Below are 20,314 nucleotides of genomic sequence, written 5' to 3'. Positions count from 1 at the left end.
AGTAGTATAAAAACTGGAATAAAAAAAAGTCGATAATTAATTGTGGTCAGATTAAATTCGGATCGGGTAAAAATCAAATCAAGTTAAAATCGGGTTGGGTTGATATCAGTTCGGGTAAAAACAGATCAGATTAGATCGGTTATTTTTCGGGTCAATTTCAGATCAGGCTGAGCTCGGGTCGGGTAAAATCGGTTCGATTTAAGTTTAGGTCTAGTCAAATCGGATTGGGGTTGTGTTCAGTTTGGATCAAACCGGTGCCGGGTTAATTTCAGATCGGGTCAAGTTCGGATTCGGGTCAAGTTCGGTTCGGTTACATATCGGGTTTGGGTCTTGATTTTCTCGGATCAAATCAGATCGGTAACAGTTCGAAACGGATAATTTTTTTCAGGTTAGTTCGGTTTTGACACCTCTAATCAGGAACTACAAATTGGTATTTGGCCCCAAAAAGAGATTTGGGTTTTAGATCCCGGAAAATCCTTGGAAGAAAAAAGAATGATTCATATGATGAGAGCAATTATAGTAATGTTGTAATTAATTTACAACTTTAAAAAAGGGAATACTTTGTTATTAAAAAAAAAAAAAATCTTCTTTGAGGCAAAAAAGGAATACTTTGTTATTAAAAGATATTGGAGAATTGAACATTTTAGGTAGGCTAATTCATGTTTGTGTTACACATATACTTCCTCCATTTTTTTTTAAGTTGACATTGTTTGACTTTTATGCTATTCAAACATTAAACTTTGACTCGTTTTTGTGATTCATAGATACGATGAAATATAATCATTTGGGATTGATAGGTTGTCGTACACATGTCAAAGATAAATTCCTAACAAAACCAACTAACAATGTAGTAGGGTAAGTAGGGTCGAATCCACATAGAGATGACTATTTAATCTAACCTTTAAGAATTTGGTGAAACTAAACTATGTCACGAAATTGGGATAGAAAAGTAGTCTAAATTAAAAATAAGAATAAAACAATTATAAAAAGATCTAGGGTTATGGTTCAACATGTTCATAGTTCTAAATCTATTAAATATAAATAATAAATCAATCCATCAATTATCTAGAGCAATTACTAAGCCTACGGTCGGGTCTTAACGCTCTCAATTAAACATATGTAGTTCGGTCGCTAACATAATCAGGATTGCTAATTGTAGGTAAGCCTTTAAAAGTAAGATCTTTATTTCGATTCAAACTCTTATTAACAATAATTAATCAAACAATTGATCAGGTTGCAAGATTAACAATAAAACACTATCAATTAGAGAAATCGATAATTAAAATATCAAAAACAACAATCAAGATTCATAATATAAATATGGATTCTCAAACCCTAGAAATAAACTACTCTAGCATGAAATAAACAATAAAAACTAGAAATAATAAAGAAAGCATAATTAAAAGTAAAAAAAAAAAAAAAATTATCTCTATAAATTAAAGTAACAAATAAAGGACAAATCCATGGAGGAATCTATGGAGTTCTCTTGAGTATTTATATTATCCTAAAACTAATCTAAAGACAATAAATAAAATAAAATCAGAAAAATAGCAATTACATAAGTCGTGATATGATTGGTCGATTGAAAGAGTTATAATCTATGTAGGATTAATTCCTAGTAGCTTGCGCGCACACCCCACCCATCAGGCGATGGGTGGCCGATGGTCGGACAAGCTGCACAAGGGGGAGTTCTACCAGCGGGCGCTGATTTTATATCATCCCAACTAGCAGCTCACGGCCAATTGCACAGCACGTCCATCGCCCGATGGCTGGGTGATGGATTGGCAGCTTCGCAGGGTCGAATTCAAAGGCTTGTATCTCCAGATCTAGGAAGCGTATAGGGGCTTGCAACCTATCAAAGGAAAGATATTCAAGTCTAGTTTCTAATGCAATTTGAATAGCTTCATTCCAATCTTTAGAACTCAAGTTATGATCAAAAGAGTGACCAAAGGTCTGTTTTAACACTCTGTAGACCATCGTTTTCCTTCGTTTCTAGCTCAAATTCATTTCCGAAAGATACATAGCGACCCTTATGGATGCTATATTCATTCCTCATGCATATAAATCTCAAAATAAGATTTCACAAACATATATTCTTCATTGAACAACCTCGATTCATCGACTTTTCATCCTTTCATTGTCTGATTCTTCCAAAACCACTTCGAAAGCGTCCACATAGTTATAGAAACTACCTGAAACATTAAGAAAAACACAAACAAAGCGTAATAGAGCACAAAAAGGACAACATATGCAATTGCGACCTAAAAAGAGATAAAAGACTCAAAAAGCAACTATAAAACTAGCATAAATGTACCTATAAACTCTATATAAACGTGATTCATCAGGTATCTTGTTTGAATCGTCTATATGTATATATTATTAATATCCACTTTTTATAATTTTTCAATGTTGATAATTGAAGTTATTAAGCGTTAAAAACATGCGTTGGCAAGCATCATAATAGAAATGTGTCAACTAAAAAAACAGAGAAAGTATTTCGTATCACATTTATCATGAGAGTTGTCAATATAGTCTAGCTTGCATCATACTCTCACTGTTTTATTTGTCACATGTGGTCTTGACCAATTTTCATATGCACCACTTTGGCTAATATTTGTGCTGTATGCATAAGATTAAACATAGTTTTGTGGGTATTTGTTAGAATCGTCTCAAGACTCTCAGCGTATAGTTTTTAAATATTAAACAAGAGAGTGAGGGGTAGCTTAAGTGGCCAGGAGATCTTGGGATCGATTCTCATCACCCCTGCCCTTGTGTTCTCTAAACACCAAAAAAAAAAAAAAAAAAAATATTAACCAATCTTTTGGAACAACACTCATCTTCCCAAAATGTCGCACTAAAAATGTCCACCCCATAGACCTGTAACACTCCCAAAAAGAAAAACGCTGAGTAAAACACCAAACACTAAAAACTAGCTCCATTAACGCTTCCCTCTCTCCTAATATACAACCAATCTTCCAAACTCATTCCTCCCATACCACCAAAAAAAAAAAAAAAAAAAAAAAGAAGCCAAATTAAGTAACCCTTTTGACATAGATAATTAAAGATTCGGTTAAGCTAACTTAAAATCAATTAACGTCGCACCCCCTGAGTATCTTTGTGATCTCTTTAAGAGATATGATTTTGAATCTACACATCAAAAACCCACAAATCTCACCAAATCAAAACTTGCCTAGTAAACCATTACCTCTTCTCCACACTCATAGCTCTTCCCAAGTCTCAGCAAGTAGACCCTAATCACCTTCAAGAAACCACAAACTCCAAGTAAAATACCCAGAACAGAGTGCGAACTTCATTAATCCTCTCCCTCGATTCACAATCAATTTCAAATCCGGTTCTCCAAAATCAGCAAGTCAAAAATCATGAAACCTTATAACCAAATCAAGAAACCATTTTGACATAGATAATTAAAGATTTCGGTTAAGCTAACTAAAAATCAATTAACGTCACAACTCCCAAGTATTCTTTGTGATCTCTTTAGGAGATAAGATTCTGAATCTACACATCGAAAACCCACAAATCTCACCAAATCGAAACTTGCCTAGCAAACCATTACCTCTTCTCCACACTAATCTCCCTTCCCAAAGTCTCAACTAGTATACCCTAATCACCTTCAAGAACCACAAACTCCAAGTAGAATACCTAGCACAGAATGCCAACTTCATTAATTCCCTCCCTCGATTCACAACCAATTTCGAATCCAGTTCTCCAAAATAAGCCAGTCAAAAATCACGAAACCTCAAAACCATATCAAGATGCAAATCAATAGAAAGTAAAGATCTCAAAGATTAAACCATACTCCACCATGAGTGTAATCTTTGCTTCCATACCCTTCTTAACTATCATAGATATTTTCATCTTCTTACATTCCTTCAATATAACGGCTAGTACAAAGTATAAAGAAACAAAATACAATACAATACAATTCAATTAATCAATCAAACACACCAAAAAAGATTCCTCAAACTACTCCCACACGGTTCCAACCCACCGGCCTATTTCTTATTTCTTCCTTTTTGGTCCGCCCAATTTTTATTTTATTTAATTTCATAAAAATCATATATTTTTCTTCGTAATAATTTATATTTTGCTTCAAATATAATCCTCTAATTTGTATTTGTACATCTGTCTTTATTTCTTGTTTCTTCTTCCTCTTTCTCCCACCTCACCCAAAAATACAGCGAACCAGAAAAATCAAAATTAATTTTCCAAATTAAAATTCAAATTGTTTACCATTTTCTCTCTCCTTGGCCAAAACCCAGGTAAGGTAATGCCCTTTTCTCCCTAAAAGTTCGATCAAACAACTCATTTTCGATGTCACTTTCCCTTTTATTTCGCAAATTTTCGATCTAATTTTTATTTTTATTTTTTGGTTGTTGTTGTTGGTTTTTTAACAACCCCTTTATTATTTTGTGCCTTTTGGTTTCTGGGTATAAAGGGGTTCTTCTTTAATTTGACTCTTTTTTGTTGTTGAATTGTAATTGAATTTGAAATTTCTCCTTTTCTTAGGTTTTTGAAGCAAAATCTTTAATTGGGTTTTTTCTGTTTCGGAATTTTCCCATTTCCTGTGATTAATTTTGCGGGTTCTATTGTTTGCTTTCGACCTAATTAAAAGGTGAAATTTCTTACAAAGTATTTTCAATTTTCTTTTTTTTTTTTTTTTGAAAATTTGGAATTTTTCCCCTGATTCAATTTGAACTTTGGAAATTTATTCATGGACGGCAACTTTCACCGACGTGGTTTAGTGGTGAGGATCAGTTGATCCCCTTTAAATTTAATTATTTAATTTTTCAATTTTTTTTGCTTCTTTTAATTTTATCAGGGGGCTGCATTTTTTATAAGTTCAATTAATAATTGCCATTAATCTTTGATCAACTAATTGATATAATGATTATTTGTTATTGATTCATTTGCATGTTGTTTATCCATTTGTTTATAATGCAATTGCTTAATTTTCAATTGATTGCAATTTCTATATATGGAATCAATTTGACTGAATAAATGAATGGGTTTTTGGAATTTTGCATGTTTTTGTGTGAATTTTTATACAATATTGTTCTGCATAATTTAAGTGTATCTTATTTTTTAGTAAATGTTTGTTTTTAATTGACACATTTTGGTGGTTCCATGTGATTTGATTCACAATAACATGAAATGATGAAATCTTTGTAATGGTTGATAGGCACATGCACCGCCCCCTGGCCACTTTGTACGATTGCAAGGACATTCTCGAGACGATTTAAGTTTGAGAAGGCCAACATCGAGAATGCGGCGGTGGCTTTGTTGTACTTGCCATGTCGAAGAGTCTTACCCATCAAATGATGAACCCCTTAAAAGCCCGAGGAACAATGCGGAAAGTATGTCGTATTTCATCTGTTTTGCGTGATGTTATTTTGAATGTTATAATGATTTATGCGGTTTTTTGGGGGCGCAGGGCAGCAGGGGTGTTGAGGAGGGATTGATCATGTGTAAATTGAAATAAATGAGCTATTGTATGAAACATGAGGATTTTCAGCATGTAAAATACTTGTGAATTGTGATTAGCTTATTATATTGTTGTTGCTTGATAATGTAACGCTATCTGTGAATGTAGAGATTACGGAGTTTGATTGTGATGTTTGAGCTTCTTAGGTGTTATTGCTTAAGCTATTTAATGTATTTAAATAGTAGAATGTAGGATTAGTATTACATGAACTTTGAGTTACTGCTGTCAGTCCTCAATTTCTTAGTCTGAGGCAAAGATGCTATCTTCCTGTACTAAATGCTGCAGTCACTTTTTTATTTCTGCGAAAAGCAATCCTTGTATCAAATGTTGCCATAATTGAAGCTAGATAATTGAAGGGATTTGGCCTTGGATGCACTTTTGAGAATTTTTAAGCTTTGCGGATCATGTTAGAGAAATAAAGTATTGATTCCATCTCATTTATGTTTAGTGCTGGATTTTGTGAATTTTGATGATGCATTTTTGTTGGGTAAACTTGATATGGCTTATTTTAAAACCTGTATTCATGTTTGAGGATATATTTTTCATGCATGCATTTGTAATAAACTTTAAATTGATGCCATGTACTACCTTTTGAAAAACTTGATTAGCCAGAGGGAAGAATAACAATTTATTTTGCGGCTCTTCCTATACATTGAACTTTAGTAATTCGTTAATAATGGTCTGTCCGGATCAGTATGCATAATCATATGCAGTGTAATAGTGAATGTAATTTCTGATGGCATACAGTTGCATTTGAATATTGAACTGTGAGTGTGAAACAGCACTATCAAAGCGAGAGGGTTGTAACTAGTTGCCTTGATGTTAACTTGTAATTTAATGGCTTGGATAGAAACATTCAATGGTATTAAATGGACAGTTATACACGGTGGGTCAAGCAGAAGACTAATTTGCCAACTCATCAGTGGTCCCCTCAGCTACTTAACTAATCATTTAAACATGAAAGCAAGATGGCTGAACCTCAGGACAATATCTGATACAAGGGAATTAAAAGTCTAGTTGGTGAACACTGTCAGAGCTAACATCTTATGAGGTGGCCTTGTTTGGTTATTGGCGGACTCTTGCTGTCAGATGTACAACTGATATTTATATATTGTTGGAACCTTGGAGGTGTTCCTGACTTGTTCAAACATTTTTTTGCTGATTCTAATATGTCCAATATAGCCAAGTTGAATTAGTGATTAAAAAATATGAATGGGCCAAATTTCATTAGCTGCATTCATTTTAATGATTTCAAGAAGACTTTTCTTACTTCTTTCTTTGTATTTTTTAAAAGACTTGGCTTTAGTGTTATTTGCTTGTAGTCTCGGTGCATGCTTTACATGGACTTTCGATGCCATCAATTTGAAGTAATAATTTCTGACCAATGACTTAATAGAACACTCCTTGGTTGAATAAGCCTCAGATCTGTTCATGGTCAATGATATGGAAAATGTGTTTGTAAATTTTGTTGCTTGGCTAAAGATAGTATACCTTATCTTATAAAACGTGCTATCATGAATTTTTTAGTGTTTGATACTTTGATGGATCTGAGTTGGAATATTACTTGCAACCAATAATTTTTTAAAAAATTCTTGTAAAGAATTGATGAACCCAAACTTACTTTGCTGCATTTATTGTGAAAAATAGGAGCTGTAAGGAACCAAAAGCCAACAGCACCTGTAAAGGAAGATGTGCAGAAGTCAGCACCACCACCAATTGAAGTGCCTATCTTGTCTTTGGATGAGCTAAAGGAAAAAACTGATAACTTTGGTTCCAAAGCATTAATTGGCGAAGGTTCCTATGGAAGAGTGTATTATGCTACTTTGGAGAATGGGAAGGCAGTGGCTGTGAAAAAGCTTGATGTTTCCCAAGAACCAGAGTCCAATGTTGAGTTTTTGACACAGGTGTGATTTACTGCTGGAAACTACTAGTATGGAGTTTTACTTATAATACCTATTAGGCTTTCAGTCTAATCTGCAGGTTATGTTTTTTGGTTCTTGTAGGTTTCTAGAGTATCAAGGTTGAAGCATGAAAATATTGTTGAGTTGCAAGGCTACTGTGTAGAGGGAAACATGCGGGTGTTAACTTACGAGTTTGCTACCATGGGATCCTTGCATGATATTTTGCATGGTAAGGATAGTTACCTGGATTCACAGTTTTGAAATTCCTTATTGGACTGTTAAATAATTTGAAAGATAGTGTGAAATGGATTTTGAAAGTAATATAGGAATCATCTTATTGCAGGCAGGAAAGGTGTGCAAGGTGCGCAACCTGGTCCGGTGCTCGACTGGATGCAGCGAGTAAAAATTGCTGTTGATGCCGCAAGGGGATTGGAATATCTTCATGAGAAGATTCAACCTGCTATTATTCACAGGGATATTAGATCTAGTAATGTCCTCTTGTTTGAAGATTTCAAAGCCAAGATTGCAGATTTTAATCTTTCAAATCAGGCTCCTGATATGGCTGCCCGTCTTCATTCCACCAGGGTTTTGGGCACCTTCGGATATCATGCACCAGAGTAATTTTTTGTCCCCTTAAAATCTTAGTCAGGTGTCTAACCATTGGGGGAGGGGGCAGGAAAAGTGTAGTATGAACACATTAGTTCTCTGAGTACTTTATGATAGCTGGATCACAACTTATATCCTGAATTTCAATTGTGAAAGCACCCTTTAGGGCTATATAGGTGGTGAAACTGTAGTAAATTGTGAAGTTGACTAATGTATATTCTTCTTCATTTTTCTTGTGATATTGACCTTTTACTTTGCGTTGTTGATAATTGCTCAGGTATGCAATGACTGGACAGTTGACGCAAAAGAGTGATGTGTACAGTTTTGGTGTGGTTCTTTTGGAGCTTTTAACTGGCCGCAAACCCGTTGATCATACCATGCCTCGTGGTCAGCAAAGTCTTGTTACTTGGGTAATCTCTTTATTCCTTTTTACTGAACCTGTGCAACAGCATTTGAGAAATGATGCTTGTTTTTTCCTCAGCATGCTTTACTGTCTTGTTGTCTAAAGTATATGTTTGTTTTTGCTCAGGCAACTCCAAGGCTTAGTGAAGATAAAGTTAAGCAGTGTGTTGACCCCAGATTGAAGGATTACCCTGCAAAAGGAGTTGCTAAGGTTTGTTTCTTACCTTTCTTCTTATTTCCTTCTTTTCAGTTCTTCAACCTGCTAATTGCTGACATGATTGGAGGAATTTCCTACATTTGCAGCTGGCTGCTGTCGCAGCCCTATGTGTTCAATATGAAGGTGAATTTAGGCCAAACATGAGCATCGTTGTCAAAGCACTCCAGCCGTTACTAAAGCCACCAGCACCTGCACCAGTTTCAGCTCCGGAAGCAACTTAATAGAGAGAAAAATTACTATCAAATTCATTGCGTTGATTGTGTTAGAAAAATTCTTCGACTGTTTGGTTTCTCCTGTTTCTGGACTATTGGCAGGCTTTTGTTCATCAGCATATATATCCCGATTTTTTTTATTCGTTCCTGTTTTGATTTAAAAAAAAGAGTTTGATGTCTCCAAAATCCGTTGCGAGTCTTTTTTGTGCTTTTACGGATTACTTGACTATTTGTATGAGAAGAATAGATAATGTGATCAAATTCAAAATTCGAAAACGTCAATAGACGTATACTCATTACTCGGTATTTAATTCAGTCAAGTCTTGAATGGTTGTTGAGACTACTTGATTATTAAGGAACAGCGTAGAATATGTTATGCAAAAGTTATCTACTTCAAATTTCCGCAACTTCTGCTAGCTTCCTAATTGTGTTCAATCTAGTCAACTTTGATTGGACCAATTATTACTTTTTGCTTTAGTAGAAGATAAGCAAGCTACGGAGCTTGGTTTAAAATTATAGAAGTGTTCTTTACATTTTGTTAGACAAATTGCTAAGAATTTGCATTGTTTGAAGTTATGCATGTTTAATGTATAAAATTGACCACGTGAATTTGATGGAATAAATTTTTTTAAATAGTTTTAGAATGGTAGGATTTCTTGATGTACAATTTTAATCATATACGCCATATAGATTATTTAAGAACTCTATACATAAATAGGTAAAAAAGTATTTTCTATGTTGTATATTAAAGTTATAAAATGTGCATGGATAAATTGTAAACGTTGGATTTTTTTATAAAAAAAAACATCAAAGGAATACTGAATTTATATACTTGGTACAAAACATTAATTTAAATACAAATGAAATTTGGAGCCGTTTTTTTTTTTTTATTATTATTATTATTTTTTTTTTCTTTTCTCACTCCTCTCTCTTCTAGGGTTTTTGTTTTCTTGGCCGTTTAAGCCTAAAATAGTCTAATTTTCTTTCCGATACTTTTTCTTTGATTCAATTTTGTTTTTTTTTTTGGTTTGTTTTGTTTTGTCTTTTCCATCTGTGAGAGTTTGTCCCAATTTTCTGGGATTTTCCCAATTTTTTTAGGTTTTTTTTGAGAGAAATTTTTTTTGGGATTTTGATTCTCATCTATGGATGGGAATTTTATTTTTAGGGTTTTTATAATAATTGGGAAGGTGATTTGGATTCCTATGGGTGTGGGATTTGTCATCAACTAGTTGATCAAAACATCAGCGCAGATAGCGGAGGTCTCAACTTGGAAAGATGCAAAGACATTGAAAATCATTGCTCGCGTCAAGCTTGAAGTGGTGGAGTATGAGCTATGCCAAATATGCACATTAGTTATGATTTTGATTGTAAAAATTATGATGTTTTCTCTAAATCTATGTTAATAGATCTTTATTATTGTAGATGCCGTATGACTATTATTTAATGATATTATTATTTTCCGTTCAAAAAAAAAAAAAAAATTGCAAATTTTTTTTTTTTTTTTTTTTTTTGTGAAAGTGTTTATAAAAAAGGAAAAAAAGAAAAAGAAAATCTCCAAACCTGGTCTCAAAATGGGCCATAATACAGTAGCATTTATAGGGGTAATCCAGCCCACCCAAATAAACAAGATGTAACAAAAAAAAAAAAAAAAAAAAAAAAAGCAAATTGAACAACTTTGCTAAATCAATTACACCAATCTCCAGTAAACTGATAACCCTTTCACTCTTTCAGCTCTCACTCGCCATTTAAGGCTCTGGTATGTTTCTATTCTACACTCTTTTATTTTACTTACTTTTTTATTTGTAATTTTCATGCTTATTTCAATTTAAACTCCATGTTATTTTAGTTGATTTTCACTCTGAAATTTTAATCTAGTATGTTCACTCTGGTATGTTATTTGTTTAATCTAGTAGAATTCTGGGTGTTCTTGAGAAATATGGTGGTAATTTAGCTTTGTTAGTAGTGTTAGTGGTGGTTGCGACTTGCGAGGTCTACAGTTTTACAGATAAGGCGAAAGAGAAAGAGGGTAAAATTGTAATTTAATGCATCAATTTCTTGGAAGGAATTCTGCTAAATAGTTGATTTAAGATTAGGGAAATTCCCAGTGTTATGCATTGATTTATATTATAAACAGTGATTGTTGATCCAATGCATCGGGTGAATCCAATTCCTTGGGTGTGTTGGACAATGAAAATAGTTACTAACTCCGTTTCTTATTATGTGCAACAAAGGAGTATTATTTGTGAGAAACGGAGGTAGTAGTTAAGTAGTAATCCGATAATATAAAGGGGAGGGATTAATCTCCTTATACTATTTGTTTATAATAACAAACGGAGGTAGTGGTTAAGTTGAGCTCAGCTCTCTAGTGATGAAAATGCTTGGTTCTGAATGTAATTGGTGTAGACCATTTCTTCGAGATGCTTCTCGTTGTTTGCCAATAACAATGTATGGGTTGAATTGTGAATTTTCCATGTTCGGCATGGAATGTTGATCATATCTCACACTGCTTTTGTCCACATGTAAATGCTAATAAATCTTAAGTAGTCAAATGCTTATGTTTTGCGTGTTTAACTTAATCTCGTACCCTTATAATGTGTTAGGGCTCTTATACTTGTTTAGTCTTTTAGCTGGTGGATTGGTGGTAATGGAAGAGGTGAGGGTGTAGAGAAATCTGGGGGAATCGAAAATCCTGTGGGGTGTGATGATAGCGAAGTAATACTTGAAGATGATAGTTAAGTAGTCCCGATGATATGAAAAAAGTGAGTTAAGTAGTATTCCCGATAATATAAGGGGGAGGAATTGTAATATGAAAACAGTTAGTTAAGTACCCTTATACTGTATCTGTTTCAGTGTTCAAAGTAGTATATCAGAATTTCAAGCTGAACTCTCTAGTAATGAAAAGGCTTGGTTTTGGATGTAATTGATGCATACCATTTCGTTGAGCTGTATGCTGCTATTGTTTGCCAATAATCTGTGGATTATATTGTGTATTTTTCACAGTCGGTATGGAATGTTGATTGTAATCCACACTGGTTAATACTTATGTTTTGTGCTTTCGACATTGTCTTGTAGCCGATTTTTCAGCTCTGGTTCTACAGACAATCTGTTTTAATTGGTTCATAATGTGTTGGAGCTCTTATACTTGTTTGGTCTTTACAAGATTTAGCTGGTGGATTAGTGGTAATGGAAGAAGTGAGGATGTAGAGAAATCTGGGGGAATCGAAAATCCTGTGGGGTATGTGGAATCAGTGAAGTCGTTTGGGGTAATTCTGTACAGAAAATATTAGAGAAACGAGACCAAGAATTTTCAAACTAAATACAACAGTTAACAGTTAGGAAGATTATTGATTTTCTTGTCATCTATTGTACCCTCTAAACAAATAGGCCCCTGTTTCTTCAGCTTCTCTATCTCGATTGTTAGCCATTTTGGTGCTAGCTCGTAGTATTTACAGTAATGCTGTAGGGCTCTTAATTTCTAAGATTGGTCTTTCAAATTGCTGCAGGAAAATTGGCAGAACAAGCTAGGAGCTGTATTCAGTGATGGCCAGTGTTCTGTTTTCACCAACATTTTATAGCTCAACTATCCGAACCAGCACAGAAGTTAAAAGGCGTGATCATAATTTTGGCAGAGTTTGTTGTGTAAAGGCAATGAGAGGAGAGAAGTCTTTGGAAGAACTTTATCAGATAAGGGTAGAAAGAAAAGTATCTCCCAAGAGATTAGATGAGCTTGGTGTATCAAGATGGTCAGTATGGAAGACCGGAAAATGCAAATTGCCCTGGGACTGGCATGTGGACCAGCTTGTCTATATCGAAGAGGGAGAGGTTAGAGTTGTTCCAGAAGGGAGCAAAAAATATATGAGTTTTAAGGCTGGTGACCTTGTGCGCTATCCCAAGTGGTTCGAGGCTGACTTGTGGTTCAATGACTTTTACCAGGAGCGTTATAGCTTTCGAGCCTATGGTGATGACTAGATATAAGATTTTTCGCATTCATATAGTGTATGATTTCAGTAAAATTAGGACATATATTGCTAATTAGATGTAAGAATTCTCTGTTTTGCGACAATTTTGCAACTGCACGACTGCACACTAGATGCACTTCAATTTCGCACTTCTAAGTTCTAACTGTTCTAAATTCTAAACCTCTGGAGGAAAATTATGATGTACAGAGTACAATGGAATAACTGACTCAAGCTCTCCATGACAACTAATATCTAACAGCTTGAGCTAAAAAGAGTGAGGTTTATCTTCGTTTCGTTATGGGACTTCTAAAAATATCTCCTCATGATATCTCCTAACGAGCCATTGGAAAAAAAGTCATTGGTTCCCCATGAACGTTGAACACCGCTAGACGAAGCCTCATTCATAGAGCTCGAAGGCAGTTGTTGAAAACTATTGTAGTCAATCATCCTTGAAACATCTGGGCCAGCGATAAGGTGGTGCATCTCATCATTTTGATGGTCATTGGTTCCCCATGAACGTTGAACACCACTATACGAAGCCTCATTCATATAGCTCGAAGGCAGTTGTTGAGTACTATCGTAGTCAATCCCCCTTGAAACATCTGGGACGCCAATAAGGTGGCTCATCTCATCATTTTGATGGTCATTGGTTCCCCATAAAAGTTGAACACCACTATACGAAACCTCATTCATAGAGCTCGAAGGCAGTTGTTGAGTACTATCGTAGTCAATCCCCCTTGAAACATCTGGGACGGCATTAAGGTAGCGCATCTCATCATTTTGATTGTACTCATTATTTGTATCATTATCTGTAAATTGACAAAAAAAGAGATGATTAATATAATTAGGAAACGTCAAAAGCAATTACAAAACACGTATTTTTTTTGTTTGTAAATTTCTAACAAAAAAAAAGACGAGATAAGATATGTACATGTTGCACCTTCACATGGAGTTTGCACTTGAGTATCATCACAACGAAGGTAGTTAACTATGTCTCGAAGTCTCGCGCTAACATCGTGGAAGGAGAACAAAGGACGGTAGTAGTTTGGATCGGGATTAGCTTTCATTACATAGTGATAATACTTCTCCAAAATCTCTGGTTTGAATTTTAAAACAAGCATACTGCTAGAAAATAATTAAACAAGATCGATCAAGTTAGTTTGTAAAGTTAACATAAATTTATGTACAAAAGTTGAACATATATTTTGTATACCCTAATGAGGAAGCTTGGTTGTCTGTGAAATCGTAAGGTGCCTTCTTCCAAACTGTATGTCTACGATGATGTGAGTCATGTGCCGGTGAATCATTTTCGACGAAAAGTTTCGGTTTGTTCTTCAGCTATTAAAAAAAAAGTCATATAAGTATGAAAAACATCCATATAAGTAACTACCGTATATATAGTTAAGCGTAGATCTACAATTTGTTTTAGAATAATTGACATACCTTGAAAGCAAGATATCCTAAGTCGTTTTTATCGAACGTGATATCAACCTTCATACATTCAATATCTGACCAATTGAACTTGATTCGTTTTTTCAGCCGCTTGTTGTCAATTAATTCATCCAAATCCCATGTGAAATATGATTCTTTGGGAAAACCTTTGCACTTTATAGACTCTGAACCATCTATTATTATTTTCTGTATTATGAAAAATAAATGTGAAAAAAAAAAAGTGTAACATTTAGTTTTAACATGAAATACAAGAGAGGAGTAATAATTAATAATGAAATTGAGAGAATGAAATAGAAAAGACGACAATAAAAATTACCTCCCAAGTTCCAATTTGAAGAGACATTGCTTTCAAACTAAATGACGAATTAGAAGAGGTAACTTTGGGTGGACATGGATTCACCAAATCCAACAATTGATTATCAATAGTAAAATTTAAACCAAGCTCTTTACTTCCCCTAAATCTCCTCCAAAAGGCCATATCATCGGTTTCCTACACCAAGGGAAAAAAATCGTATAATGTTTTCTAGTACGAATGAGCCACAAATTAATAACATATTGTAATAAATAGGGAGGATCTAACAAAAAATTATAAATAGGTAGGATTATCAATAATAGGGCATGGCAACATGCATGGGCAATCATAACTGTTTTATTTCACATGGTGTAATATGTCAAGATAATAATCTAGACATTTAATTAATAATTTAATAATTATATTGATATTAATCTATAAACAAATAATAATATAATAATTATTACTACATAGTACAAATTAGTAATTAAATATAATAGAGAAATATGCAACTATTAAAATGGAGGTACTTAAATTATGACTATCGATTCTAAACAGATTAATGTTAACTACTTGTATTTTATCTTTTCTAATCTAAAAGATACCCTTCTTAGGAATTTTAAATATATAATAAAGTATACTCCCTTCATCCCTAATTAAATTAGTGGTCTATTTCTCTTTATTACTTCCTCTGTTTTCTTTTACTTGCAACACTTTCCTAAAAAGGAAATGTCACAATACTTGCAACACACTATAAAAAGAAAGTTGCTTTAGGGAAAAACTATACTATTTCCCTTATTTAAAGCACATGACCCACTAAATTACACTCTTAACAACCACTCATTCTATTTTAAAGTTTATTATATCATGTAAACCCCACTTTCTTAATTACCACGCTAAAGGGTGTGTTGCATCTAAAAGAAAACGGAGGAAGTATGTGAGTAATAAATATTAGAAATAGGCCACTAATTTAGGGACGGAGGGAATAGTTGAGTAAAAAAACATATATAAGTAAGCTAAGTGTTATTTCTATACAATAACTATAACATTAGTATGAAATTTTTATTGTGCAAACTGCGTTGGATTGATAATAAGCATTATTTTTATGAATTTCTGGGCTATAAGAAGGGTATTTAGGAAACAAAGGTTTGTTTTATTCGGGACATTATTTGCTACAAATCAAGGAAAAAAAAAACGTGTATACTAATTAATAATAATTTAAAATATAAAAAGTCGATAGCATTACGATAAAATAATTATAAATTTTTGTATGTGGCCGGCCATATCCGTGTGGCAGAGGTTACTCAAATTACTCGATCATGGGTTACTTGAGAGGTTCATCCGGTTACGGGTTACATGAGGGGTTCGGTCCGTGGATCGAGGGGTTACCCAATTAGGGTTACTTGAGGGGGTTACATACCCGGTCAGGGTTTACTCAAAATGTTACTCGGTCTAGGGTTACTTGAGAGGTTTTTTTTTTTAGGCATATTGAGAGGTTCAATCAGGGGGTTAAATTTGTTTTTTATACATCATTATTTTATTTTATAGACAAGATTTAACTTAATAAAGTAGATGAATAATGTAAGAAAGTGTAAAAAAGTCAAATTTAACTGTAAAAAGTGTAAAAAAAGTCAAAATTTGTCCATTAACAGATAAAGTATCAGAATTTAACTGTAAAACCTAATTTAACTGTAAAAAAAATCACTTTATCTTTAAAATATAATAATTGTGATTATTGTTTAAAGACTTAGAGAATAATTTTCGATTAACGATTATAAACATACGAGTAATTAAATAAGAAACGTATTCATAACAAGTTTAGCATGAACTATGGCAATCCTGATGACGATTTAATCTTTGTTTTTCGATAAAGTTCTTAAAAAAATATAGAGGGAAAAAAAAAGTTTTAAATACACAATTAAACAAGAAACATATTCCTAACGAGATTTTCTCCTGGACTTTTCTTTTATCTTTTCTTTATTTTTTAAATCACGATTACGTTATATTTCATGGGTTTTTCTTTTCACAATAACCGCCATTAAAATAGCTCCAAAAAAAAACCAAGAAAAAGAAAATATATGACCATTTATTAAAAAAAAAAAAAAAAAAAAAGTACCTGATCAGAAGTAATTGCAGTATTATTCGCAGCAGGAGAAACAACAGGATTAACCAAATTCTGGTTTAAGAACTCCGAATCACTTCTCGAATACGGATGATTCGAAACATTGCCATTGCCGTAGCTTTCGTTGTACGTTTGATTAGAGCAGCTGAAATCATTAGGATAATAATGGTGATTACCATTACTGTTGTTTATTGTCATTCTTTCTTTCTTTTTTTTCTTTCTTTTTTTTTTTTTTTTTTTTTTTTTGAAGGTTTTGATCTTGATCGGTTATTCTTTTGTATTCTGGAAAGTGAAAATTAAAAGTTTTGATCAAAAGAACTTAATATATACGAAGTAAGACTATGTCTCCTAGCTGTACAAGGAGTCAAGGAGAGTCTTATTAGGGTAAAAGTTGGACTTTTAAGTTTTAACTCATATTGACTTCCTCTTATTAAAAAAAAATTATATGAAATAATTATGAGGGTATCGATCAATCTCTCGGACCGAGTATATCATAGATAGAAATATGCGAAATATAATTCTTGAATAAAATTCATACTATAATGAGCAAATTGAATTTATCACAAATAACCGTATGTTTATACAACATCTTAAGCCAACAATATTGAATTTTAATGTATCTATTGTATGCTAAATTCAAAACTAGTTACTAATTAAAAACATACACCACATTTGTAATCTTGATGACCTACTTGTTTTTATAATAATATAGTTAAGAAAATTAAGACTTTTATTAATGCTTCAATTCGGATGAAACCAATAATTACTAGGGTGTAAGGTGTAACGAATAGTGATGGTAGTGAAATAATTGAGAAAATAGTTGATTAATTAGTTATCCTGATAATATAAAGTGCAGGGATTAAGCTAACGGGTAAAGAAACGAAAATTCTACAGTAAATGACGCGTACCGCTATGTACCACTAAAGTAATGTACCACAATGTACCACTATTAAATTTAATTAAATTTATTATATATTTTTTGTATCTCTTTATCATAGTTTGACTCTAGCTAAGATGGTGAATTGCATTATTGTTTTGATTAGTGTTTTAAGGATCAAATCTTTGTGCTCACCATATATATTTTTGTTTCCCTTCTCACATATTTTTTTCCAAAATTGATAACTATATAATTAATGCAGTCCCTTCTCATTTTTTAAAATTTTTTTCCCTTCTCATATATTTTTTTTGAAAATTGATAACTATATAATTAATGTACGTAGTCCCTTCTCATATTTTTAAATTTTTTTCCCTTCTCATATTTTTAAATTTTTTCCCTCTAGACCACCTTCAAAAAGAAATATAAAACACATATTTGATTTATTTTACATCATACAACCTTTTTAAATTACTCGTTGGACTATATTAATTATAAACTTATCAATTTCGAATCCTTTGCAATTTATTAGATCCATTTTTTCCTCTCTAATTACCTTCAAAAAGCAATATCAAATACTTGTTTGATTTATTTTACATCATATAACCTATGTAGATTATTCGTAGGACTACTTATATTTTAAAATTCTTATCAATTTTAAATCCTTCTCACTGTATTAGATCCACCAAAGTTATTATTCACTACAAAAACGAGAGCATTTTAGCAACAAAGTTTGGCAACAAAATTATAAATTATTGCTGAATAGCGACAAAATATTTTAAATATAAACTTCTCTAAAATTTGAGTTTTAAACAATTTTGAATGAGCCAATAAAAAACACAAACTAATGGGCTTATAAACAATCACGAACGAATTGATGTTTGTGAGCCTAAGAAAATCGAATACCAAGTTGTTCTAGATGAGCTTGTTTATTAAATAACTTGAATTTTTGTTTATCAACTAACAAACGGGTTTTGAATGAGTTGTTTAAGGAGTGCTTTGTTTAATAGACATCCCTTGATCCCTATTTGTTTCTTTGAATAGGTTAATACGAAGTATATTTTATGAAGATCTTTGCCTTGACTTATAAAAGATTAAAAAAATTACTTCCTATGTTTTTTTTGGTACTCATTTATCTTTTCTCACTAATCAACTGCACTTTTTTTTAATCATCCGTATCTTTAATTTCGTATTGTAAAATTTATACAACGTTAGTTTTGTTAAGACCACACACAAACATGTTTTTTCTTACATAGTTATGACTAGCGAGTGGTCTAAATTTGAGTTCTTTTACTGAGACTAGTAATTGTGTCATTTTACATGTTTTATTTTTCGATAAACTATTAACTTCATCATATTTTCTTATTACGAAGTATATTTTTATACCTGACTCACATCTTACTTTTTTTTTTTAGTTTAATTCTCAAATCTAGTTATTTATTGATCTAATGTAATTTCCACCAAAATTTGTACAATCTTCAAATTCGTTGGCAAAATTAGTTTTGGTGGTGTTTTAAATCATTGGCACACATACACCTTAAACTTTTTTACAAAAATTATTTTTTTTAAAAAATAGAGAAAAAAAAGCTATAGCCAAATCAAAAAATCAAAAACACAAAGCCCTAGAAAAAAGCCTAACCGCCATCTCTAATCTCCACATTGCTCTGCTAGCTCTTAGTCACCGGCTACCGACTCCATGCTGCAATTCATCACTAGTCATGAAAATCTATGGTTGATTTTTTTTTTTAAATCACCATCAATTGTATTAGAGAATATAATGCAATTAATTTGTCGTATAATTTTTTTTTTTTTTTTGAGCAATTATGCACATGACCATATATACAAAAAGTTTGTAATCATGGGATATAATTTTCTGCAAGTTATTCCTAATTTGATATTTTGGGCAATTTCGAACTCAGATTTTCAATTGAATCCTCAATTGGGTGTTAATTTGACAGAGGTTTGAATGAGAGAGCAGGGAACAATGGAAACTGAAAAAACGTGAGAAAAATAAAATTAAAGCCTTAAAGGGGTTAACTGTTTTTTATTTTTTTAAAATTTATTTGTCTATATATATAATAATAATTTAATAATACATAGCAGTACATAACATTTACAATACATATCAATATTTGTCATGTACTGTAGACTCTCTCGATAAGAAAAGTCTTAGGAAGAACTTTATTATCAGATAAGGGTGAAAATAAAAGAAAATCTCCCAAGCAAATTAGATTAGATGAGCTTGGTGTATCGAGATGGTCAGTATATAAGTAACGTTAGTTGGTTTAGGGTCCTAACTAATCCCTTGCGATGCACGGTTTATAAATCTTAAAGCTTGTATTCATTTTATATAAAATTAAAATTGAATATAGATTAATCATATACTTTTAATATAATATCCTTTTTTTTTAGTTTATGTTTTTTTTTTTTTTTTTTTTTTTTTTTTTTTTTTTTTTTTTTTGACAACAGCAGATTACAAAAATAACACATTGGTGAATTGGTTGGCCAGTTGGTGAGCTTTTTTAACCTCTTCTCGACTAACCTTTAAGATAACACATTGGTGAAAGGAGGTACCAATTCTACAGATCTCCTTTAGTGTCCAGTGTATTTCCATATTAGCCTGTTTCCAACTGTGAAGGAGCGAGTTAACTAAGGTTGTTAAGTATGTAAAAATAGTAACCGAGTGAAGACCACAAGTTGATCCCCATCTTAAGGCTGAGAGGCAAGTAATGACTTCCGCATGAAGGGCTGAAGTTGTAAGACCAGAATTCCCT

At 32.7% G+C, this 20,314-nt stretch overlaps 1 protein-coding gene and 1 long non-coding RNA gene across 5 annotated transcripts; both read left to right on the top strand.

The window, feature by feature from the left end:
- The first annotated feature begins 3,976 nt into the window (after window positions 1-3,976).
- Window positions 3,977-8,984, top strand: LOC145631975 (protein CYTOSOLIC ABA RECEPTOR KINASE 5-like). Of its 4 annotated transcripts, none has more exons than XM_081684217.1 (8): window positions 3,977-4,280; window positions 5,201-5,375; window positions 7,151-7,407; window positions 7,507-7,633; window positions 7,748-8,021; window positions 8,288-8,420; window positions 8,540-8,623; window positions 8,716-8,984. In XM_081684217.1, the coding sequence occupies exons 2-8, from the start codon at window positions 5,285-5,287 to the stop codon at window positions 8,848-8,850; spliced, it is 1,101 nt and encodes a 366-aa protein (XP_081540343.1). In that variant the 5' UTR covers window positions 3,977-4,280; window positions 5,201-5,284; the 3' UTR covers window positions 8,851-8,984. The 4 variants fall into 4 exon arrangements, with proteins under 4 accessions (XP_081540343.1, XP_081540342.1, XP_081540344.1 ...); XM_081684216.1 differs by having other exon boundaries at window positions 3,977-4,285; XM_081684218.1 differs by lacking the exon at window positions 3,977-4,280 and adding an exon at window positions 4,416-4,633.
- A 1,499-nt stretch (window positions 8,985-10,483) lies between these two features.
- Window positions 10,484-12,949, top strand: LOC145630514 (uncharacterized). Its single transcript, XR_014112071.1, has 2 exons — window positions 10,484-10,597; window positions 12,345-12,949. It is a non-coding gene; the product is annotated as an uncharacterized LOC145630514 (long non-coding RNA).
- The last annotated feature ends 7,365 nt before the right edge of the window (window positions 12,950-20,314 follow it).

This window comes from Chenopodium album, chromosome 5, assembly GCF_948465745.1.
Source record: "Chenopodium album chromosome 5, dcCheAlbu1.1, whole genome shotgun sequence".
Lineage (NCBI taxonomy): Eukaryota > Viridiplantae > Streptophyta > Magnoliopsida > Caryophyllales > Amaranthaceae > Chenopodium > Chenopodium album.
Note: the sequence above shows the minus strand (reverse complement) of the source record. Positions and strands in the feature narration are given on the sequence as shown.

Coding starts and splice junctions, on each gene's coding strand:
- LOC145631975 (XM_081684214.1), top strand. CDS start 4,733: ATGGACGGCAACTTTCACCGACGTGGTTTAGTG. Junction 7,634..7,747: donor CTTGCATGATATTTTGCATG/GTAAGGATAGTT, acceptor ATCTTATTGCAG/GCAGGAAAGGTGTGCAAGGT. Junction 8,022..8,287: donor TTCGGATATCATGCACCAGA/GTAATTTTTTGT, acceptor ATAATTGCTCAG/GTATGCAATGACTGGACAGT.